The sequence below is a fragment of the Megalopta genalis genome, chromosome 2, assembly GCF_051020955.1.
Source record: "Megalopta genalis isolate 19385.01 chromosome 2, iyMegGena1_principal, whole genome shotgun sequence".
NCBI classification, from domain to species: Eukaryota; Metazoa; Arthropoda; class Insecta; order Hymenoptera; family Halictidae; genus Megalopta; species Megalopta genalis.
Genome location: NC_135014.1, coordinates 8,828,563 through 8,853,051, shown reverse-complemented (window position 1 = coordinate 8,853,051; position 24,489 = coordinate 8,828,563). Strand labels below are relative to the sequence as shown.

At 45.7% G+C, this 24,489-nt stretch overlaps 1 protein-coding gene and 1 long non-coding RNA gene across 3 annotated transcripts in view; one reads left to right on the top strand and one right to left on the bottom strand.

Annotated features, from left to right (window-relative positions):
• The window catches only part of Galphas (G protein alpha s subunit), a 28,401-nt gene extending 4,427 nt beyond the window's left edge, over positions 1-23,974 (top strand). Inside the window, exons 2-11 of one of the 2 annotated variants that reach the window (XR_013032545.1) lie at positions 814-886; positions 3,714-3,768; positions 5,755-5,874; positions 11,670-11,767; positions 19,068-19,122; positions 19,196-19,269; positions 20,589-20,768; positions 20,846-21,050; positions 21,785-23,695; positions 23,726-23,974. Coding sequence is in view for 1 of the 2 variants with exons in the window: in XM_033481003.2 (XP_033336894.1) it covers positions 814-886; positions 3,714-3,768; positions 5,755-5,874; positions 11,670-11,767; positions 19,068-19,122; positions 19,196-19,269; positions 20,589-20,768; positions 20,846-21,050; positions 21,785-21,931 (1,007 nt within the window). In the remaining variant the exon portion in view is untranslated. Of the gene's footprint in view, positions 1-813; positions 887-3,713; positions 3,769-5,754; positions 5,875-11,669; positions 11,768-19,067; positions 19,123-19,195; positions 19,270-20,588; positions 20,769-20,845; positions 21,051-21,784 lie in introns of both variants that reach the window. The other variant, XM_033481003.2, reaches the window with a different exon arrangement.
• Positions 746-3,763, bottom strand: LOC143258756 (uncharacterized). Its single transcript, XR_013032546.1, has 2 exons — positions 3,232-3,763; positions 746-3,003 (listed from the first exon to the last, which is right to left on the bottom strand). It is a non-coding gene; the product is annotated as an uncharacterized LOC143258756 (long non-coding RNA).
• Positions 23,975-24,489: the final 515 nt, after the last annotated feature.

Here is a 24,489-nt window from a genome sequence, read left to right as displayed (position 1 = left end):
TCGTCCTCCACAATTACGATACGGTTAGAAAAACAGGCAAATAGAAAGCCATGGGTCGACGACAACGACGAAAACGATCGAGTCGAGAAAAATCGGCAATGCACCCACGGACGACTATTTCCGATGGACTTTTTGACGTATCGTCTCGACAGCCCGAATCCTTTAAAGTTCACCACTTCTCTTCGTTGGCAATATCGAGTCGCCTGGAAACATTAAGCTTCATTCATCGCCGCTGACTTGTTGATCCTAATCGATCCTCACACAGTGATTTAATACGCTCGAAGAATTGGTAAATCGCAGCACTTTTTGATTATAAATCCTTTCCACGTCGAAGCTGTTCTAACTTCTAGATATTTCGTCTGACTTGGAATAATTTCATTCTACAGTATGGATAATAGAAGATTTACCGATGCTAGGCTAAATCTTCATCGATTTACACAATACATTGCATAATAAACTTGCATGTTCTAAAGGTAATCGATCTAAATTGACAACTAATAGCACAGTTACTGGTTACAGTGCTAAACTAAATCTTGGCCGATTTGGCAGGGTTCTGACCTGCCTAGAGTTTCGTACGTATCCGTCGTTTTTTATTTGTAAGAGTGATAAAGGAATTGATTCCGAGGGTCAGGAGTGGCGGTTGTAGAGGTGCGTTTTCCAAAGAAAAACAGAGCTACGCCGCACTCCCCCTGGAATCTCGAAAGTGTAAGGGTTTGAAATGTGTGACAGTGAATCGAGTAAGAGCTAAGGTTTAAAATATGTAATAGGGAACCGAGTAAGAGCAGATAATAATACATGCGTCGATTGTTTCAGGAGCGGGAGAATCCGGGAAGAGCACGATCGTCAAACAGATGAGGATATTGCACGTGAATGGCTTCAGCGAAGCGTAAGTTGCCGTTCTCTTGCGATCTTCAGGACCTTCCTTTGAAAGCTCACCGAGCAAACTTCAATTCGAGTATCGATCTTAGTTTAGAACAAAGTGGACGATTTTGAGTAGTCTTGATCCTGACTTGCTTTTCTGATTTTCTCCTAGTTGTCCAAGCATCCTTCTTTCCTGTAAATTGTAGAATACGGGTATGGTTGTTCTTTTCACAGCGTCTACTATCCCAAAGTCTTCATCCACTGGCAGAGCAAACACAGAAAAATTGCAGAAAAATCGAAGAAAAATCGCAGAGGAGCCGGAGACGACTCGTTATCGTAACAGATATCGTCGGTGTATACGTGGAGAATCAGGAGCAGCCTAGATAGGATGAGAACGACGTGCAAACAGACGGGTCGGCCCGGTTCGCGTGCGTCGTAAATTCTGTCTGCCTCTTCCGGCGCCGATAACGCGGCTGAAACACGCCTTATTGTTACGTTTCGCGCGGCGATTCTGTCTCCGTTCGCGGAATTTTATTTTCGGCTAGCGACAGAGCAAGAGAGAGAGAGAGAGAGAGAGAGAGAGAGAAAGAAAGAGAGAGACTGTTTGTATCGTCGCGACGCGATCGAAGAATCGTTTCGTTTTTTCCCGCTGATTGGCGTCACCACTACTAGGAATCGTTACGCGTCGATGCCGATTTCGCAAGTGCTTACAGCGGAAACCTACTACTGCATTTGTTACGGTAATTTTCGGTATCTTTGTCGAAATTTGTCATTACTATAATATCTCTTGTTGATCATCGGTATCCGTGTTGAAAGCTGAACGTGCGTATGTGTCGATTAAAAAGCTGTAATTGCATGCCCGAGTGTCGAACGCGACACGAGGACAATATTTGTTTCCGGTAGAGTGCCAAAATCATTGACTTAGAATATTTATTTGTCGGATCTTGGTAACAGCGCAGTTTCATCCTATTCCATGTTCGGTCATTTTCTTCTTGTTCATCAAAGGATCACCCCTTTCCGGTTGCACCGCGATAATCACGATGATCACGACGATCACCGCGGCACTCTGTATAAACAAGTCGTCCCAAAAATAGCAGCACCGTCTCGTGTCTTTTTCACGATCTATTTGCAATCTTTGTATACCTATCGCGGCCGATGTATATTTGATAGGACTGCGGGGCGACCGTTGCGGGAGAACCGATGTGCCGAAGAATAGAATTCGATTTTCGATAATTTTATCGGGTGCACCGAAAGGTGAACAGTGAACAGGTCCTTGCGATTACACGCGCACAGAAAGGGAGAGAGAGTTAACTTGAACTGGTATCGTCGTACCCTCGGCGGTAATCGGGGAAAATCACTATTTTCGTAGGTGTGTCGCGGAGGGAATCGGGTTCCTCCGCGTTCTACGTACGTGTCTGTGCGTGTATCCGCCGAATTGGAGCCGGTTGGACGTCGAAAATTATTTATAATACTGACGCCGTTAGTCACCAAAGAAATTAATACAGTCCTATTTTTGCCGATCGTCTAACGCGGCCAGGTGATCCTCCGATTATTCCGGTACGAGGCGCAACAAGCGTCCAGCGATCATGCTAACGGGGGGGCAGGGCTCTCATCATCGTGCTTGAAAACGCCGCTTTATGCTCTAGGCTGAATCGTCTGCCCGTTGCTCACTCTTTCTACTTGTGCTTCTCTAATTCCACTTAAGGCTCATTCTTTTTAGTTGCGGTTCACTCACTCTACTCGAGGCTCTCTCATTTTACTTGTAGCTCGCTCATTCTACTTAAGGCTGACTTATTCTACTCGTAGCTTACTCGTTTCACTCGCAACTCGCAACTCGCAACTCCTACGGTTCTCCAACTTATTGTTAGTTGTTGTTAGACTTTATCTATTTGCCAGAATATTTGGCAAACTTTTTCACTGTACGAGAACAATTGTACGAATATTTCTAGAACAGTACAAAGTCCAGAATAAGCTTTAGGAAAATACATAGTAGTACCTTAGTAGATAGAGTGTGTCTCGAAAACGATGAGAAACTCTTCGGCTGACTTGTCTGTCCTCTTCGCTCACTTATTCTACTTGCAACTCCTTGATCCTCCACGCTCGGACTACCGATGCTGTCTCCGGCAAACTCCGAAATAACCGCTAGAAATGTTTATTAGAAATATTATTAACGTATATTTGAAAAATATCAATTAGAAAAATAAAATCGTCGGTTATTGGATGACGGAGATGTTTGTTCGGGATAACGTTTCGCGAAGATGTTGGCGCCGCGTATCGAGAATGGTAACCTGTATTAGATCGCGACTGTCGTCGTTTTGCGATCCACGCGTGGTCCGTTTATAAACGGTAAGACACGAAGCGTAACAATACCTCCACGACGACAGAAGCCTGGCACAGGTATCGCCATGAGACCGTAACACGGTAGCACACACGCGAAAACAGGCTCCCTCTTCGGTTTCGGTTCAGCAATCGCCAATCGCCAATCGCCTAACGAAACTTCGGTTCCAGTTAGCAGATTCGATCGAATAGATCGATATAAATTTCTCGATTGTTTAAATAAAGCTAATTGCTTTTTAGGTTATCCTCTTCGTTGACATACTTAAAATTGCATTTTAAAATCGGATTGAAATTTTTATATCTGAAACGAATTGAGACGAAACTGGATATTATTATATATTAATGTTACGAATATTCATAAATTTTATCGTAGAATAAATAGTTAAAAATTTGTAGTTAAATCGTACTCGATTTTTCGTACCACTTCCGACCTTAAGTCGAACACACGATTTTCGACGCAAGGATCGATTGTAGCAATCCTCGTATTAATCGTGCTTTCTCTTCTTATTATACAGGGAGAAACGGCAAAAAATCGAGGACATCAAGAAGAACATCAGGGACGCGATACTGGTAAGAAAGAATTCTACTCCAGTTATTGATTAATTCGCGTAATTACAGAATTTGGAATCGATTCCGCCGATTGCGAAGTTGTTCAGGGTAAAATGTTTAACTCGACTACTTGCCGAAAAAAGAAAAAAAGGTGTCGAGGAATCGGCGAGATTGGTCGCCAACTTGTCCAAGAATACTGTCGCGGGATATTTAACGAAACGCGCTGAATAATTCACGCAACGGTGTACCGGCGCAAACTGGATATTTTCGGATTCAGTCATTTATCGCTGAATCAATACCCGGGCTTTTCTTTTGCGGTTGTTTCCTTTCGAGCTCGATCAAATCTTGACATCGGAACACAGATCATTGTTCAACTGTAAACAATAGATTCAATTCGAATATCGTTAATCCAACATCGATCCGATAGACGATTCGGATTTTGCAAAGGTATCGGAAATTCTCAACATTTTTCCAACCTTGATCATTGGATTATTCGACTCCTGGTCATTAGAATCGCTCGAACAGGTACATTTGCAGGTATTAGCCTGTTACGAATATTGTTATGTGTTCGATCTTCGATTTATAGTTATTCCGTTGATTGCTATTACGCTATAGATTCTCGTTACAATGGATTCGCGTTCTTTGTATTTTATATATGTATACGTATAATTACGTAATTTAGTTTATATCCGTTTCATTCCATAAAATTTAGTACGTTTACGAATACGGTCCACATTAGTTCCTTGTCAGCAGCTATTTAGGCTTTGTTCGTTCATTAATTTTCTATCTAATGCGATCGACGTTGCATTTCTGCGCAGACACAGGTACGTATGTATGTAACGCAGAACGAGAGCCGACCATACCGTAACCATAATGCCGTGTTAAAAAAAATGATTGCACACAATCCCCGTGAAATAAATTAGATCGTAGCTGCGATTAAATTAAGGGAAACATTTCTATTGCAAGCGATGCAAAAATTTCTGATAAAATTATTATCTAAAGAATTTAAAATTTCCAGGGAACTCGCAAAATGGTCTCGCTGCCCGTACAGAGTTTTAAACTAAATTAGCCTTTCTCTCTCCCTCTCTTGCAACTTTTTAAGGTTTAGTTTTGCTAATCGCTCCAGGTGGCCAAACGGTTAATATTCCTGAATTGTCGGCGTGTTTTAACCAGAAATCCGCGTCGCTTTCGTTTCCCGGAGCTGTTTCATCGCCGATTCAGCTCGATCCCATCGCTAGCCGTGAGATGCGTGCAAACGTTCGTCTCGTTGGACGTAAATGGATGTAATCTCACGGTTAGAAACGAGAGAAAACGCTAGGAGACGCTAGGAGACGCGACGAAACAAGACGAAACGAGACGAAACGAAACGAGACGAGCGTGTGCCGTCATCAATTTGTCGTTCGAGGTCGCGTTTAGATACGCGTATCGTGCGTAACCTTGTCGATCGCTTCCGTATGCCGACCGAACATAATGGACAAGTTTCCACCGGGACTCCCCGGTATTACGAATGTGACATTAGCGGAACGATCAGCAAATGAATTTCGATGATTATTGGCTGCTGTCCTGTCCTCCCATAACGATATCGTTCCGATACCATGGGAAACGCGATCAAGCTGGATCCGTCATTGCGTGACACTATCGGAATTAAAATAATTTCGAGAACAAAGGGTTAGAGGAGCTCTTTTGAGCACTCCTTGGTCAAAATAAATGGTATTCATTTTTGCCAGCGAAGCTGTAGCAGATGATCGGTGATCAACGATCACCGATTAGTTAATTAGCTAATTTTTTGGATTGCTTACCAGATTAGTATTAACTATTATAGAGACGAGTTATTAAATCAGTTAACCTTTACTACGTATGTAGATGCTACGGTGATAGTTGACGACCATCGCGCACGGATTATTCTGCTTGCGTATGCAAATGGATTAAAAATCTCGAGCATTGGAAGACAGGAGGATCCAGGAGAGATCGCGGTCCGATCTGATAACGTTTTTCTCTGTTTTCCAGACGATAACCAGCGCGATGAGCACGCTAACACCACCCGTCGCTTTGGAGGACCCAACGAATCAGAGCAGAGTCGACTATGTCCTGGATGTCTCGTCCTCTCCAGACTTCGATTATCCCCCGGTGAGTCAGCCAGACTATTTGTTCCGCGTGCTGTTCTATCCTCCCCGAGCCACCTCTCTCTAACGTGATGAAAAATGCTCACGCACACACATACGCACGCACGCACGCGCGCGCACTCTCTCTCTCTCTCTCTCTCTCTCTCTCTCTCTCTCTCGTGCTTCTACTTTTATTCAATGAAACTGTACCGGAAAGGGACTCCGCGTAGATGCCGGAGTGGGAGATGCCCGTTTAGACGACAATAGAGACCAATTTTGATGGATTAATTTCTTTTTTTTATACCGTTCCTAATCCACCGTCGCGGCCCTTCGTGATCAGAGTACTTAAAACAACGGTTATTCATTCTACGATTTTGTCTTCGAATAAATGTTCGTCCAGTGCATACCTATGCAAAAATAGGAAAATATGTAAATAAAATAACAGGAAAAAATCTGCGAAAATTAAGCTTCAGTTATACAAAGTAAGATGACGTTTTGCTCAACGATTGGTAACATTAATCGTGAAACCTGGCGTTGTACTTCAATATATTAAAAGAACGTTTACAATATAGTTTGAGTTCGAGTTCGTCGCCGCATCATTATGTAGAATGTAGAAAAATTACGAATCCGAGAAAATGTCAAGGTTGTGTTGTACAACTTAAGATTAATTTCGACATTTTTTTCAAATTTTATCTGTATATTTCCCAGCTTTTACCTACACGTACACCGAGTGCGGTAGGTAGTATCTGCTGCTCGTTGCGATTGCTTCTTCGACAATCTTCTCTCGCGAAAATGTCAGGAAATTAGTTTGGACCGCTATTCGTAATTACACTTGATCAAATTCCCGCGCCGAAAATCCCAACGCTACTAATTGGTGCCGGTTTGCGATCACATTTTTCTGGCATTGTGCACGCACGCCACCGCACCGAACGAAACGAGAATTCGCTCGCCGCAGAATGCCACAGAATGCCTCGTTTACAATGTTTACACAGCAATCGCACATGTTGGCGCGATATACACTGTCTCGGCTATGATGTGCTGCGCCATTCCTCGCGCGTGTTCGCGCACGCGATCGGTTCGCCGTGTTCTCTCTCTTTAGAAGAGCGAAAGAGAGAGAGAGAGAGAGAGAGAGAGAGAGAGGGCGAGAGAGAAAGAGAACGAAACTCGTTCGATGGAAACCGTGCCGTGACTGGTAAATCGTAGCCAGGCGCTGTTTCTTTGCAACATCCGAAATCGGTTTCCTTATCGAGATTAGCGAGATCCTCATGAGCTAATATTGATCTCGAATTCCGACTAATTCTGATTAGACGAATGTAGCAAGAGTCAATTGCATACAGCTCTAGAAATAATTTATACATCATGGTATGTGTAAACTTTGAAACGAATCTTCGCATACATGGTACGTGTGGCACGCCTCTTTGGTTCCGCCCATCGACGTCACTCACTGATCAGTTAATAAGAAACAGCATTTTAATTTTTCAAGATTTCAAATTCGAGTAACATTTGTGTTGTATCGATGGCACGATTTACTAAATTCCATGCTGCAATGCGACGTCTCTTCGACTTCTCCCAAGCGATGTTACGGAGAAATTGCGACTTTTCTATAACGAAAATCGTAACAACTCCACCAAGATCGACAAAGGGGGATCGGTTTCTCTCGCCTCTCGGCGGCGTTTGTGCGGAGAAACATAATTTCATAACCGGGCACTATGAATCGCTGGCTGCGAAACTAGTTAGGGGCGACAGGAGAGTACGTGTGCCATTAAAATATTACGACACGAGCCTCGGCTCGTCTCCCCCCCCCCCTGACTCTCTCTCTCTCTCTCTCTCGCTCGCTCTCGCCCTACCTCGGCGGTGGTTTTGCCGGTCGCGTTACGCGCTATTTAACTCGTTTAGCCGTTTTGTATTCAGGACAACAATTGAGCCGCGCCTCTACGAGACGTGCGCTGAACTTGCTAGCACGGTTTATCCCTTAAAGATTCGTCGATTCGCCGATCTTTCCGTGCACCGGCACGCTTTCTCGCCGAATTCCACCGACGGGGTTGCGTAACGATCTACGGGGAACAGATCAACGACATCGGTGAGGAACGACGATGACTTTGTTTTCGCAAAACAAAGCGTTTGATGTTTTCGAATAGGCAGTCCCAGGGATCGCCAGTGCAATTCGAAAAATAATCTAGTGCGCAGATGCGATTGTGGACAGGTGTGCGGGGAATGAGAGACTCTCCCAAGCATCCAACTATTCTGCTTTACGACACGGAGACTGTGTTCGTTTATAGGGCTCTAGCAATTTTTTGCATTTTGCGACTCAAATAACTCAGTCGCGTTCATCTATCGAATTAAAATGTCTGCCGGATTAATCGTTTCTTCGAGTTGGTATTTTTCTTTGATCAGGCGTTTTCTGGCCAATGGTGGAAAAAGACGTCGAGCAATTAGCAATGAGATAGACGACCTGAAATATCCTCTTGAGAAAGGAGCTAATTGAATCTTGGTCGAGCGACTTCGCTTTGTGCTCGTGTCTCGTTAATCGAAGAAACCCGCGAATCTCGGATGTTATCGTGGCATCGGCATCGGTATCGGTATCTGTATCGGTATCGGCATTTCCCCTTGGGGGAACAACGATTTTTCTGGGTACCAAAAGACGCGCATTCGTGGTTGTGGTTTCGTGAACGGCACGCGAAAGCGGGACCAGCGTTTCGGTATAGCGGCGCGGCTCGTCTCGAAATAAAGTCGTCGTGACAAAATAATCCGTGTGTTTTGCGTCACTCACTGGCAGTGAACGCCGCGATCTGTGTACGTGCCTTTAACCGTGGGCCCATTGGATGCAGACTGTCATACATAAGACTGGGATTTTTCGTACAGAAGTCGGTACAAGTCGGTGCAAGTTGGCACAAGTCGGCTTTGAGAATTTTTCTCGGAGACGAGGAATTTTTGATCGAAAAACCATTATACATACCTATACGTGTGTGTCGACGTATGCTCCTCGTCTATTAATTGACACATTGGCAGGGAATTTTGAAAGGCGAAGGTAGTCAAGGTGCTGAAATGTGAAATTCGGCAATTTTATAGAGGGAAAATCTTTTATTGAAAAATTGTTACGTAAGTATGCACTTAACGTACGTATTTTCATTTGTTAATTGTGTAAATTTCATTGAGAAATTTATGAAACTAGAGATTTTGCAGCGAATTTTCTAGGACGATGTTTCATGGAAAGATGCTGGAAAGTGGGCTTTGTCAATTTTTTGAAGCAAGAAAACAATTTTTTCTCGAGTAACCATCATATACGTGTCGAGGTACAGACGTTTATCTAATGCTTCTGCAAATTTCGTTGAGAATTTCGCAAGATTAAACATTTGCCAGCTTCACGAATACTCGAAGGTCGTCGGAGCGTTAGCATTGCAGGTACCGGGGATTGTTCTCTGATTCGTAGAAGCCGGGAAGCGTAATCGATCGGCATTGGTATCGTGGCGATGAGCGATTCTCCGGAGACATATCCTGTACACGCGAATTGTAACGATCACGCGGTTCTCTGCGCGACGGTCGTCCGTACCGACGCGATGCGACGCGACGCGACGCGGCCGAATTAATTGAATCGAAACGCTCGAACGTGTGTCGGCTGGTGAACGAAATTTATGCGTCTTACCGTTCGAGCTCGCAATCAGTTTTCCTCGTGTCGAGCGTGCGACGATAACGCGCGTGCACTTGCATTGAGTAACGCGGATCGCACTTTAGTCCCGTTCTAACAGCGCTTTATATTCTTATTGTCCTCGACACTACGCTGTTCTGTCATCGTTATCAAAAGAATATCTCATTCGATCGCCAACTCCTCTTCAATTTCTAGATCCAGCTCTATCTAGAAGAAGGTTGTGTCAAGAAGGGCCGCAATCTGGAAGGGTGAAGGTTCAGAATCGATCGACACCACCCGTCGCGCCCGGCAATTACCGAAATCGTAAAAGTGTGTCCGCAGTTCCAGCAGTGATACGTATTCGTTTCGTCGGTATATTTGCACGCCGCAGTAAACGTCCCGTAAAACGTCCGTTGTAAAATCGCGAATGCTTGTAAGATCATTATAAACCGTCGCCGCGAAACCCACGAACGACGATCCCGTCCCCAGGACGTTCTCTCGGACGTAAGGAAGTATCCGGAAAGACATCCTCGTGTCTGTGTTTCTACAGTCACGAATTTATCAGATGTCGTTCTGCTTTCTGCATATTCGAGGCTGTCGGACATGCGGAAGTTTATATTCAGCGAATCATCGGTGAAATTCGAGGCTTTTCTCGCACACCCTCGAGTTTCGATAACATGTGGCATTACAAAATTAGAAAATTAGATCGAGTAATCGCCGGTGACATCGTTCGGAGCCAAAATCGCGATGACAATAATTTATCCGATTACTTGCTGTGTGAAAAGCGTGTGAACGGTATGCGAAAGCTGGGTGAGGTGATTTTTAACTGTTTGCTTGGGCTTCCTGTCATAAAAGTTGAAAGATGATCGAAAAAAACGTTTCGAGGAAAACTATTGGATCCTTCGAGACACAAGGAAGGGTTCGTTTGTTTTCTCAGGGAATAAATCACTGTTTCGAGCTTCGGTGGCGAGTTTATGAATTGGCGCGCAGCCTGATGGTAAAAAATATCCGAAAAAATGGCGGTTCTGACGAAACGGTGATCTTGGCTCTAGTGACAAGGGAGCTTTCCGCGTCACAGTTTCGAACACGCCACTGAAAGCAAGCATCCGCGTGTGTTCTATCGACAAAAATATTTTTACAGGACCAGATCGGAAACCTACACCGTTGGAAGTTTGTCAAGGAGATCGCAACGAGTCACGAACCATCCATTCTCTCTCTTTCTCGCGTGCGCGCGCGTTTCGTTTTCGAGAGCGAGACGAGCATGGAAATTAATCGTGTCGTTGTTGTTCAATGCTTCGAAGCGTAGCTGATCGGCCTCACTTTCGTATAACTTCCTCCATAGGATTTTTGTTCGATGAGAGAGAGAGAGAGAGAGAGAGAGAGAGAGAGAGAGAGAGAAGCAATAGCAGTCGCTTCCGAACTCAAGGCAAATTATACCAACTTTCGCGACTCGCGAAGTCACGAGCCGCGCAACTCGAAACTTTTCAACGGTTCGATGCGAGCCGTTGCTCTAGCCCTCCGCCGCGATGGCTGGGTCCATCAGACCCAGCTACATTGTTATTCAACTTTCTTCGAGTTCCTTCCCAGCTTCGACAAATTCTTCGACCCGATCGCCGCAGCACCCATCGAAGCAATAGCTTCCAAGTTATATGCATTACTTTCGGTACAAGTATATTCTGTTTCTTGTTATCTCGATCGTGTTAAGTTCATTTTATTTGAACATCCGTGGACCAACTAGTAATCCTCTAGCATATGAACACGTCTTGTCTATGCAAGATCTTATGCCGCAAGGAATGAAATAAATATTACCAATGGTATGTTAATTATCATCCTAGTAACATCTTCGTTATCGTCCCAGCAATATCTCTGCTATCGTTCCAGGCGCATTCGTGAATTTCCTCTGAAGTTCTTTGTCAAGCTTACACAAAAGATAAGTTCAAAGTAAATAGTCTCTTTATCATGACATAATAGTATGTCGAGGGGTCATGTTGCATAAAGATCCACAGTCTAGTCGTGACTAATAATAACAGGTACGTTGGTATCTTCGAGCAGAATTTGCTAAAGAAAAAGTAAGCGAGTGCTGTGCGTTGCTGAGAAAATCAATAACGCGTCGTTTCTTACATGAGAAGCAATTAACAATTTCACGGGTGGTTTAACGAGTGATCGACTAAATCGTGGTGTCCTTGTGTTCGCAGGAATTCTACGAGATCGTCGAAACCCTTTGGAAGGACCGGGGTGTGCAGCAGAGCTTCGAAAGAAGTAACGAGTACCAACTAATCGACTGCGCCAAATAGTGAGTGCCATTGCTATTTCTTGCCATTTCAAACGATCCGATCCCTCTTTTCACGTCCCTTGAGTCCCAAAATCGTCTCGTCGAATAGTAACATTTCACAAATAGTGGCATTTCTTGCGATTCGAAATAACGAAACATTCCTTTTTTCTGGTCGCAAAGTGTATTTTGCTAGAAGCTCTTCGAAACTGCCAGTGAATTGCCTCGCGCATTCGGCTGCACGAACTCGCATAAAGCGGACACAGTTTATGGTCGCCGCAGTCGCTCTTATTTCGCGTACGATCGCTTTCCACCCCCGTGCGTGGAACTCTTTATTTTTATTTCGTCGTATCGCGCTCAAACCCCGCTACTATATCCGCTATCGACGACTCGCTCGGTTGACTCGGAAATCCTCGAAACCCGTTGTCCATGGGGTTAGGGGGTGGAAATTATATCAACGTCAAGTGTGCCCAAGAATATCGCGCAACGGGAAAACAAACGGGACAGGCGTTGACGCGGGTCTGCGATAAAAATAAGAGGGTGAAGTTATTACCTGGCTCGGAAACGAGCTAGATGCTCCTCTTCGCTCTCGCTCGCCAGCAAGCGGCTATTCTAATCTGTCCCCTCGGGCCACTGATATCGCGATCACGATAAGAAGCACGGACGATAACGCGTTTACGCGACGATAATGGGACCGCGAAGCGACGACGTCGTCGCGACGCTATGCCCTATGCCAACAAGCTAGCCCACTCTGGTGACGGTGATGGCGATGGCGATGGCGATGGCGATGAATCTTCCACCCTTCTAGGATAGCTATCGACATTTTCCTAGCTTCGGGAAGTCGAGTCTTTGGGATGAAAGCACCCTGAAGCTCGATGAAAGAAGGTGAAGCTCGATTTTACTTGGTCATATAGAAAAGTGGATTGTCACCATTTTCCTGACAGACAAACAATTTTTTATTGAAAAATTATTAGAGGCGAGAAAGACGATTGAGAAATTTGCAAAATTAGAGATCAGCCAGTAAATTTGACAAGATCGTTTACCATGCCAACATTTGGTACCCTGACAAGTAGAGTTTCACAACTGTTTCTAACGAGAAAACAATTTTTCCTCGGTGAACTATTATAAACATTTTACGGTGTGTATTTCCATCTACTACTCCTATAAGTTTCGTTCGCTTGGAAATTTCTGAAACCGAAGATTTGATAGCGAATTTTGTAAGACGATGTTACTATCCGGCCCGGCAAAAGCGCCCCTGACAGGCTGCAACCCCTGGCACGCGCTCGTGTACGAGGGTTCCGTGTTCCGTGTTCCATGTTCCGTGTATATACATACTCCGGGGCGTTCTTAACATGCAGTTGTCGAACATCCAATCGCCAATCACGGACACATTCCTCCCTCCGCTGTAGTAAAATTTAGTACTGAAAAATTCAACAAATTTAATAAAACAGTAAGATTATTGATCAAAGAATGAACTGTATTCCATTTGACAAATAGGTAATGATAAGTAGATTGTCAATTTATTATAAAGATCAACAAGTGCAAAGCTGCGAAGACAGAAGAATTTAAGAATATTATTAACGAACGTTAAAATCGTTAAGAGTAGATTATTATTTAATTTTGTTGTTCGAGCAATCGATTCGGAAAATTGATATTTTAAATATCGACAGTCCAACGACGGGTATACACGATTTTAAATTCTCTGGGGCCTTGCGAGTGTACAAAATACTACGTTCACACCTGGCGTGCAATTTAGTGGGACCCTACACCTTCGCGACTGGTTCCGCTGCGCGTTTTGCAACTTCGGAAGCGTTCCCGTGACCGCGTTACACCGGCACGCGGTATCCGTGTGTATTCGTGGGCCTGTGACACCGATTTAATGCCAATGAAGACAATGCTTTAACGAGGTAATCGCTTTAATAGGGGCCACTCTGGTGTGCCTGCTATCGGACAGGGGTTCTCGGTCAGCCGCGGACATACTTTTTCCACTCGTGTTTTCAGATCAGTACTGTTATTTTTAGCAACCACCGACAGATTATCGAACAGTCGGACCGGCTTCGCGAAACGATTCGCGTCCACGCGATAAAATCAAGGTAATCGTCGGTCATCGCCTGGCGGCAAATTTCCTCGTAGATTGTCGGCAGCCTGTTCGATCTGGAGTCTGGAGAAGCTGAGAATATCGGAGAGAGAGGAGAGAGAGAGAGAGAATCGCTCGAAAAATCGAACGATTTCGTCCGATATTTTCGAGCCCGGACTGTTCGACGATGGGATCCCCCTTTCGCAGCATGACCTAACATAAACGGCGCGGCGGCCGGTGGTTCGTCAACTTTAGAACCGCCCGGGAACCCGATAAATTTCTATAAATCAGCGAAAAACTAGCCTGAGGCCGGCGCGGTCCAGCAGATCGCTTGACACACGTGTCCCTTTGAGAATTACATAGGCGAGTCACAGGTTGTTGCACTGGATATCGTGGGTAAACGGGCGTGAATCTCGAGTGTAAACGCGAAACTTATCCGCTACGCCAACAGACCGTCGAGCATGTGACTTCGTTTGCCGTCCATCAATTCGTCAAACAGTTTAATTAAACGGAGACCTCTCGCCTCTTTTTCTCTCTGCCTGCTTACCGGTCGCGGTCTCTCTTGGCATTCGGCCTCAACCTTGCACACGCCGCGCCACGGCGCACCACGATCTTCCTGTAAAATTATCCATGGTGCCTGCCATTACACCGACGAGAAATTAGGCTCGACTCGGCCACCGATCGTTCTCCTCCGACTGAATGAACTTAATCGGTCGGTATTTTTAGAATACTATTTCGTCCCGTCCCGTCTTGTCCCGTCGCGTCGCCTTTCCGAACCTTACCTATCGCCTCTTCTTCCTTTCTCCTCTATGCTTCTCTTTCTGCTCGTTGAAACCCTGAAACCAATCGGGAAACATCTCGAGCTGAATGGACTTAATCACCTGTCGACGATCGTATTTTTAGAATACTATTTCGTTTCGACGACTTTTCGAACCATCTTCTTCGTGTTCCTCTATCCTTTTTTCAGTTGAGTCGAGCTGAATGAATCTATGTTCAGAATTTGTAGGCTGGGATAGTCAGCGGCGAAGAAGTCGCACCTACTCGAGACTTCTTGGGCGAACAAAATCCAAGCATTTGCTTACAGAATTTAGACTAATTATAGATAAAGCTCGTTGAAAGAAAAAGGTTCGGATTCGATTACCGGCACTCTGTCGGATCGTGTAATTCCCTTTCCCCTGCAGAACCACAGATTTTCCTTTCCGTGGATGTTTTCTAGGGAAAAATGTTGGAGATAGCGGGTCGTTCCTCGGTTAACTACACCTGGCCGAGGCTCGCGTGAATTTTTCAGTCTCTCTCTCTCTCTCCCCCTCTCTCCTCTCGCTCTCTCCCGCCTCTCCCATCGCACACACCTTTTTTCTGTTTTCCCTCGATTCTCGGGCCGTCCTCTTGTGCAGCGAGGAAACCGTTCGATGGAAATAGCGCATCGTATTTTTAGGGAGCACCGGTTCCGACATATAACGGAGAGGCGTTCGCGTGCGGGTTAGATCGTTGTAATTTCACCGGGTTGTTTGCTAAACACGGTTTTCACCCAAAGAAAATACGTGGGATCTTTCTTCGTCACTCTTTCTCTTTCGTCTCGTTGTTTACCTCGAGAGAAAAATGGAGGTGTCGGCATGAACACGATCCGCGAATTCTGCCGAAATCGCGAGACCTCGCAGCCGCGTTCGGTATCGCGAGATAAAAGGAATATGGGCCAACAAACAGCCGGCCCGAAATATCTCGAATTTGAGTCACTGTGCGCGCCGCTCACGAATAAATATTTGTTCGACAAGAATACAGGAGGGCGATACAACAACGGGCCCGATTATCGATTGTTGGCTCGGTGGTCGGAGTCGTTTCTTGCTCGAACTATCCCGATCAAATTCCGGAGCTAGATTCGTGGGGAAATAGAAAGTTTAGATTGGTCGTAGAGCAAATATGGTCCCGCGGGGCACTGTCCGGGTTCTGTTGAAAATGCGAGCAACGAAAGAGTTATAAGTCTGTTCGAAGCTTTTGGAAAAGGAAACAACACTTTCCAGAGTTAAATTTTTAGGGAAAGTAGTTAGAAAATTAACTCTGCTCTCCTTCTTGCAACGATTATCTTTCATACGATTTTCATTGCCCTATAAAATCACAAGAATTCGTCGAGTGTTGTTACTGGCCAGAGGGAACCAGCTTCTTGGAGAACGAGATGTCCAAGCTCCATGCAACTCCTTGGCTTATGCAATTTAGTGTCCGTCGATTCGCAGTCCGACCTCGTTGGGAATCCACGAACGGAAGCTTTAAACGCTCCTAACCTCCAGTGTTACCGTCGAAAACTCGAGGAAAGAAACGTATCGCGATATCGCGAAGTGGCTGCCACCCAACGATGGTGAACGGTGTTTCTGGCAATAACAGAGTTCGGAGAGCTCGTAAATTCCATGGCAGTTAACGCGCCCGTTGCCGTTGCCGTTGCTGCTGCCGCTGTCGGGTTCTGTCGGACGTCGGGCTAGCTAGCTGGTCCGGCGCTCTGCGATTTAACGAGGAAATTAATTGTTGGGACGCGTGTTGGCGATCAAGACAATAAACGGTTAATGGTTTCGGACAGAGCGACACACCTGGACGGCTTGCCCTGTCATAGCTGCATCGCTATGTCCCTGTGACGCTGCGTCGTCGTGTCTCGTTCAGTCCGCATCGATGTAACATTGTTACAAAACCTGGGGCGGGGGCCCAAGGTCGCGCGCGGAGTTACATGCCGCGATAACGAGAAAATCGTTCTGCTGTCGCCACTGGGTCACGACCTCCTTCCTCTTTCAATTCTCCGGAGGTCGATAACCTCGTTTCTGTCTAAGCGCGCCAATTTCGTGACCTACCTTCCCGCGAGCCTACACACACGTACGGGCCTACACGCGCGGGCAGAGAGTGTTCCTTCTCTATGCGCGCCCTCCGACCCGTGTATCGACCGAAAATCAATTTCGCCGATTCGCGGTTTCTCAAATTTACTCGAGCCGTTCGCCAATTTCGGCTTCCTTACCCTAGACCTTTCCGAGATAGCTCGCTTAACTGTCGCTTAATTGCTTGCGGTCAGCTTTTCCACAGTTGGAGAGATATCTCTTCCGAACGCTTCGAAGCGACTTCTTCGTCTGCCGGAAAAACTGGCACTATTTAAATGGACGAGCGAGATTTTCATGCTCCGACTAGGTTTATACCGACACCGACTGGGATCTGCGTCTGGTTCCAGATACTGCTATCCGCCAAGTAGCTCCAAGCACTCTCGCTTAGTTCTAGCTGATCCCGAGCTACTCCTAGATACTTGCAAATACTCTTACGGCAGGTGTCAATCCGAGAGTGTCGTCAACTATTCCCAGTTTGTTTCTGTTACTCCCAGCTAGCCCCATCTATTTCAAATTAGCTTTAATTACTTCTGACTACCTCCGGTCACTCTTAATTATTTCCAGTTATCGTAGCTACTTCTAGCCAGCCCTAGCTACTCTTAATTGTTTCCAGTTAGTTGCAGCTACTTCCAGTTAGTTGCAGCTACTTCCAGCTAGCCTCGGCTACTTCTGGTTAGCTTCGACCACTTTCATTAGTCGCTTCTATCAGCCCTATCTACCTCTACCTACTTCCAGCTAGTCTTGGCTATTCTTCGTTACCTCGTCTTCGGTTTTGGTCCTTTCAGCTAGCTAAAAGACAACCGGAAATCTGCCCCCCCCCCCCCCCCACACCCGCCTTCCTCTCTCGACCACGTCAGACACTTGCTATTCTCCATCAAAATGGAGACTGTTTAGACCGAAACACCGTTAACTGCGGAACAAATAAGGGCTCGAGCGTCGATGTATTTCTAGTAAAAGCGGCATAGCTATTAAAAAGGCTTGTCGAGACCGATCGAGAGAAACGATTTCGTAACCGAGGTTGCCGGTTGAAAATGCCTAGGTGTTTAGCACAGCGGGCTGGCAGCGGTGTCGGTAAATATATTACCACCGTCAACCGACTGTGGAAGGCCTCTACTCGCCGGTGTCAAAGCGAAGAGACCCGACCGATCCACCCCTGCCAGGGGATTCTCGTCGCACCTACACAGGCCCTGGCGAGCTCGCATACGTGCACAGGAGCCGAGTCTGTACGTACAATTGATGGCGAGCAACGGTGGCAGTGACCCATGACCCGGATTGGAAACTGGGTGCCAGAGAGGCATACCCGGCGAGGCCGAGAGGGCGAGAGTTGGGGTTAGGATAGGACACCGACGAGGATCGATTTTCCCTCTTGGTGCGCGCTCTATCCACCCTAGACACCAGCCGGGGAGGGTCTTTCGTTCGCTCGAGAGGAGCGGGGAGGATCCGATCCCAGGGAGAAAGGGAGAGAGAGAGAGAGAGGGGGGGCCCTCTTACTCTCTTCATCCCTGTGTTCGGTCGCCCTCGGCCACCCTTCGCCAGCCAACCACTTCCGCCCTCCGTCGTGTGTTATCGTGCCGGTTTCGATGCCAGCAAAGAGAGGAGATCCTGCAGCTTCCGCTCCTGGACCGACCGTCGGTCGGTTTTTTTAAAATCCCCCGTCGAATTTTAAATTTTCCCCGAATTTCGCGAATAAATAGAACAATGCCCGGTTATCTAGCGCCGCGGTCGACAGGTAGCCCGATCAATTTCACACTGCTGCCTATTGGGGAAAACAGGGGAAACCTTCGACATGGAATTTTCGAAAAATTCCAACCCCTTTGTCAAAGTTCCAAACAGGCTCTGCCAAGTGTTAGCATACTACACGAAATATTTTTTTTCTGCTTCACAAAGCTACTACAGCTTCGAAGATTCTAGCTTTCCGTTTACAATCGGTCCAAAAAGTTGACGTACGATCTCCATGAGCGGTTTTATCTGGAGCTTGGAACGCTAGGTGTGCTAGCACACTTCCCGTCAAAATGGCGATCCGTACGTTTCGATCTTGGGAATTTTTCAGCTGTTGCAGCTCGGTGTAAAAGAAATCGTACAGTGTTCTGCCTATACTCGTTCCAGAGGGCGTGGGGTCTCTACATTAACACCCGTAAACCCCTTTGCAGAGATTCCTTTTTCTTACAAAACTATAATTACTTTAACTCTAACCGTGCCGACTACCAAAAATGACTTGTACAAATTACGAGATACCTTTACTTAGATTTGTTCGCAATCTTTTTATTAATACCTGTAGAGAAAACATTGTCGAACCGATAATATTACCAACAATGGTACGGTTAGCGTTAAGGAATTCTGTACCATCCAACGCTGCTTACCAACGATTAACATCAACTTTACTCTGTTGTTTCAGTTTCCTAGATAAGGTAGCGATTGTTAAGCAACCGGATTATACCCCCACGGAGCAGGTAAGCTAGTCAAAAAGCAGTATCCATCGGTATTCGACGAACGGAGATCTTAACGGCGTGTATCTGCTTGCAGGACATCCTCAGGTGTCGTGTCCTCACGTCCGGTATCTTCGAGACGCGGTTTCAAGTCGACAAAGTAAACTTTCAGTAAGTCCCCGTGTCTCCCTATAGCTCGTCGCTTTCGCTCCAGCGTCGTCTAACTATATATAGCCGACATATTACAGTAACATCGGCCGACGATAAATATAACGCGAAGCAGCGACGCGCGTCTCATCCTGGCCTGTGTCCTACACGCGCGCTTTTCCCTGTGCGCGTGTCCCATGTATTCGTGCGCGCGTGTGTATACGTACATACGTAGGTGTTTGAGTTCATGTATTGGTCTGTGTATTACAGACTTAGATGTACGTCGTGTGTGCATGCAGCGAAATCCGTTAGCCGCGTTAACGCCTCCGCAACTTTATTATATTTCCCCCTTTTTTCCGTCCGCTCGACGGACTCGGATTCTCCGCTCCACATTGTCCTCGCAGCAACGTTTTTCTATTGGCAGAAATTATCGAATCGATTCTAGTACTCTGCCCCCGGGGATCAAACGGGCCCGTATGCAGTCTTTTTATCCAGGGAGAGAGCAAGCGAGCGAGCGAGCGAGCAAGAGAGAGAGAGAGAGAGAGAAAGAGAAAGGGGGAGGGAAGGAGCGTGTGAGCGAGCGAGTGAGAGATGCGTTAAACAATCGAGCCATGGTTAGCAGTATTTTTAACGCTGGGACTGCTGCGAGCCGATTCCAAGCTCCTCTAGGCGAAAATAATTCAATAAATTGATTCCGCGAGAATTCCGATGGTGCAATTTTTTGCGGAACAGGTTGCATCTTAACTCTTCGCGATCGAATTTTAGCTCTGTTAAGAATGGCACCATTTTTCAAAAGCATTTCTACATTATGAAAATTATTTGCTGCAAATGTATGAGATCAAACGAGCCCCACTTCATATGCATAGAATTAATTGAGTCATGTAATAAATTGAATGCGGATCATTGTGCAAAATAAAAATTGTTTTCTTTTTTTTCAATTGCAAGGGATGGAAACCAAATAGGGAGCTCTTTAATCATTTTACTAGATTGTAACTGATATAGCCCTAAATTCTTTTAATCTTCCTACTATTTAAAATTTCACCTTCTTTGTCTCGTGGTAAATCGAAAGGATCAGTAATCTAATAAAAGAAACTGTTTTAGATCGGATGAAATGTACTAAAACAGTTTCGAGTGCAGAGGATTACGACTAGGACCTAGACTAGAGGAACTTTCTAGTGACCAAAAGAATGTACCATTTTCCAAGAGATCTGCGACTTATTGATACAAATGTATTGGGTTCGCTGGAACCGTTCGTCGGCCATGTTACCCGAGAGCTATTGCTCTGGGTGTATACCTTGACGGTTCGCGGATCGAAGGTTAAACGATGGTATCGATGATTGCAGTATGTTCGACGTCGGTGGCCAGAGGGACGAGAGGAGAAAGTGGATACAGTGCTTCAACGACGTAACGGCAATCATATTCGTAACGGCGTGCAGTAGTTATAACATGGTACTCAGGGAGGACCCGACGAAGCTCCGACTCAGGGAGAGTCTCGATCTTTTCAAAAGCATTTGGAACAATCGGTACTATCCTCGAGCTACTATCTAGAAGCTTCGTCACATTTGAATCTGTGTACGATCGTGTTCTCTTTCTGTTCCAGGTGGCTCCGCACAATTTCGGTAATCTTATTTTTAAACAAACAGGATCTATTGGCGGAAAAGATCAAAGCAGGCAAGCACAAATTAGAAGACTATTTCCCAGAGTTCGCGCGGTACCAGACGCCAGTCGAACCCGGCGTTGTCACGGACACCTCGGAACCTGCTGACGTCATAAGGGCCAAGTACTTCATTAGGGACGAGTTCCTGGTAAGCGAGACAGTGGTCGAAACAGACCTATCGTTAAGCTACTAGCTGTTTAGCGATGTAAACTCTTCCAGTGATCTGGTACACCTAGGACGTATAAAACTTCTTCAATGATTTTCATTGGAGGAAAGTGATCCGGTAAAAAGCTGCTTCATTGTATATATAGCGTGAACCGTATACTTTACTCTATTCGTTCTAGAAACTGCGCTAACGTTTATGTACCTGGGTGCACCGAACACCCCTAAACAAGCTTGCCAACCTGTTAACCAGCTGACTTTCCCAGTTACACACACTTATGAAAACGTAGAACTCTAGTACGGTATGATCCTCTCGTCGTAATGAACTAAAATTTTGTGCGTACAAAATTTTGGCTGCAGATCTTTATTAGTTTCCAATTTTTTATACAATACATTTCCTACATACACGGTGTAGTCGGATCTCCGATGGAGTACGTCTTTTTAATTAATATCTCGGAAACTAACCGAGTCTCGAAGTTCAAATTTTGTATGTAGGGTCCTAATATCTTTAGATGTTAAGGTTCAAAATTAAAAATTTCAGTTCATTGTGATTAGGGGATCCTACCGCGTAAAGAGTAGTAGAATAACTGAACCAAACATGAAAAATTACTGGAAGGCGATAGTTCGGACCAGTTCAGCCCAGTCCAGCCGGTTAGCAGGTCGATCCTGATCGATGAAAGCAAGAGAATGTTTAGCTTTATCATCGGGCTATCTTTTCAGCGTATTAGCACAGCGAGCGGGGACGGCAAGCACTATTGTTATCCGCACTTCACATGCGCCGTCGACACGGAGAACATCAAGCGGGTTTTCAACGATTGCCGAGACATCATCCAGCGGATGCACTTGCGCCAGTACGAGCTCTTGTGACTTCGTTCCTGCCGACGTGTCCTGTCACCCGTTCGCATCGGAGTCACGATAGCGCTCTGTCTCGTGCCGATCATGCGAGTCGAGCGAGTCGTACAGTTGGCGATGATCTGAAACGCGTTGTCGTTTGCCAGAAACGGTGGTGACTCGCGTGGATCGCGTGGATCGTATCGGACCCGGGTCCGGGTCCGATTCGGGTGCCAATCGACGGATCCGTGGATCGTGGAGGGAACGCGTACAGCAACGCGATCGACTAACGACGACAGCCTGTCGATCTTCACTCTTCCTCGACGGAACGGTGACTCAAAGAGGGAACGTTGATGCGCAGCCAGGTCTCCAGGGATTTACGGGGGAGGGGGGAGGGGGTATATCTGTCTCGCTACGGAGAACAGCGTCTCTTTTTGCACAGAATCGCTTTACTAATGTCATTGGTGTACAAGCAAATGCCCCCACGCATTCTAACTATTGTTATCGATATCGTTTTCCGACAGACAAAATTTCATCTCGGCCAGGCTTTCCGTTCTTTTGTCCTTATCCTTTTTCGTTCATCACTGATCGACTAACTCCCGTTTCAGGCTCGACGGGAGTGTGCTGTGAACGTCGACAAGTAGGGAAACAAGTGCAGCCCTCCCTCCGTTGCTTCCCGTCAAACGTTTTTCCCTCCGTTGAGTCTCATCGACAAGAGACGCTCTGGAGCATCGGAGATATTCTGTCCGCTTTTTAAATGGCTGTCAAATTGACGGGTGTAATACTTCGGAGGGAGGGACTGTACACCAGTGGTGTACTATGTTCGTCGCTGAGAAACACGTGCAATTTTACCGATTACCTCGTTAATTTTATTTTTTTTTACGCATCAATTCGTTGATAAGAGTGCAAACGAATTTCGGATGCGTTACCAAGTAACGCACGGGCTGTTCCTCGTGTCTAGCACACTCGTCGACAGTCTTTTTTTTAATTAATTGTCGCGGTTCGAGTTTTAGGCGTTAAGAACGTTTCCTAAAAAAGACTTAGACAATTTTCTTCTCACGCGATGAACATCCCTTTTCTCGTTGAACGTTTTTTGTTCTATTTTTCTTTGATACTGTCTCTGTGTTTCCTTTTTTTACTCGTTTCTTCTAATCTCTACGATTTTTGGTTCGTTCACGTCCCAAATACACCCCCATAAAAACCAGAAGAAAATCACCTTATCCACCATCATCACCACCACCACCACCACCACCACCACTACCATCACCACTACTACCAACCTATTGCCATTATTCTTTGATTACGATCTCTCTCCGTGTATTTTCTGCGAACGAATTAATTTTCCTCGACTTCCGAATCTCGACTTTTAAATCGCATTGGCCCGACCCGTAGGAGTCTCAGCCGCACCTTTTTACAAGAAGAGTATTTTGTGAGATTTTACAGTATTTCGAAGAGCGTTTTAATTATATAACTATGTATCAAATATGTACAGGGTGACCGTCCACAGATTCATGTTTTTATGTGCGTTTTCCCGATGGATCGAGATTCCTCTCACTTACGATTATCGTTTTCACTGATTCTTCTTTTTCGTTTCTTTTTTCAATTTTTCGAGAATACGTTCGATTCGTGTACTTAGGAACACGCGCGCGCGCGCACACACACACGCGCGCGCGCGAGCGCGCGTACGCACTCTTACGGACAAGCAACAGATAAAAACAGAACAACAACCAACCCAACACACTGTCGCCGTAGAATAATATTTACGTATGTAAATCCTGAACTGTGCAAGAGATGTGACACGTTGAGAGAGAGAGAGAGAGAGAGAGAGAGAGAGAGAGAGAGAGAGAGAGAGAGAGAGAGAGAGAGAGAGAGAGAGAGAGAGATGGTGAGAGAATCTGTGTATGTATCTGTGCGTATGGCTCTGTATGCGTGTGCGAGAGAAAAAGAGAAGAGCAGAAAAAAGCTAGAAGAGAAACAAAAAATTCGTTTTACACGTACACTTTTTGACTAGCGTTTAGGCTCCAAACTTTACAATCAAAGTATGTCAATGTAAATGTTATAAAACATACGGAGGTATAATATGTTGCTTATTTATTCGACTTCGTAATGTAAAGTATCTCGCGTCTCTCGTTTATTCCGAACGATGCTTTCGTGTCCCGGAGGGAGTATATACATAACTATATAAAAGTAATGAAACGACTACGATGATCGAAACGTGTACAAATTTCGGGCGACGAGGTTTCGCGCGGTGATCCGTTGCCAAATGGAGCTTTTTTCCTCGTAGGTAATGAGAAAACCGGTTAACGAGTTGACAAAATGTGCGCGAAATAATCATCCCTTGTCCCGCGTATCTCACAATGTGTCTCTGCAAATTCGATTCATTCCCGACGATGCCGTTTGGACACCCTGTATATGGCAAATCTCCCATCAAACTTTCCTTTGAACATTCGACGAGTAATCGTCGTTTTCGACGGGCACTTTGGCGAACCACGTTTCCGGTACTTACACCGAGAGAAAGAAGCACTAGTTCAACTCTATACATATATTCCTCCCTGCATGGGGCGGAATTTTGACGGTTTCAAGTCTCTGTACTC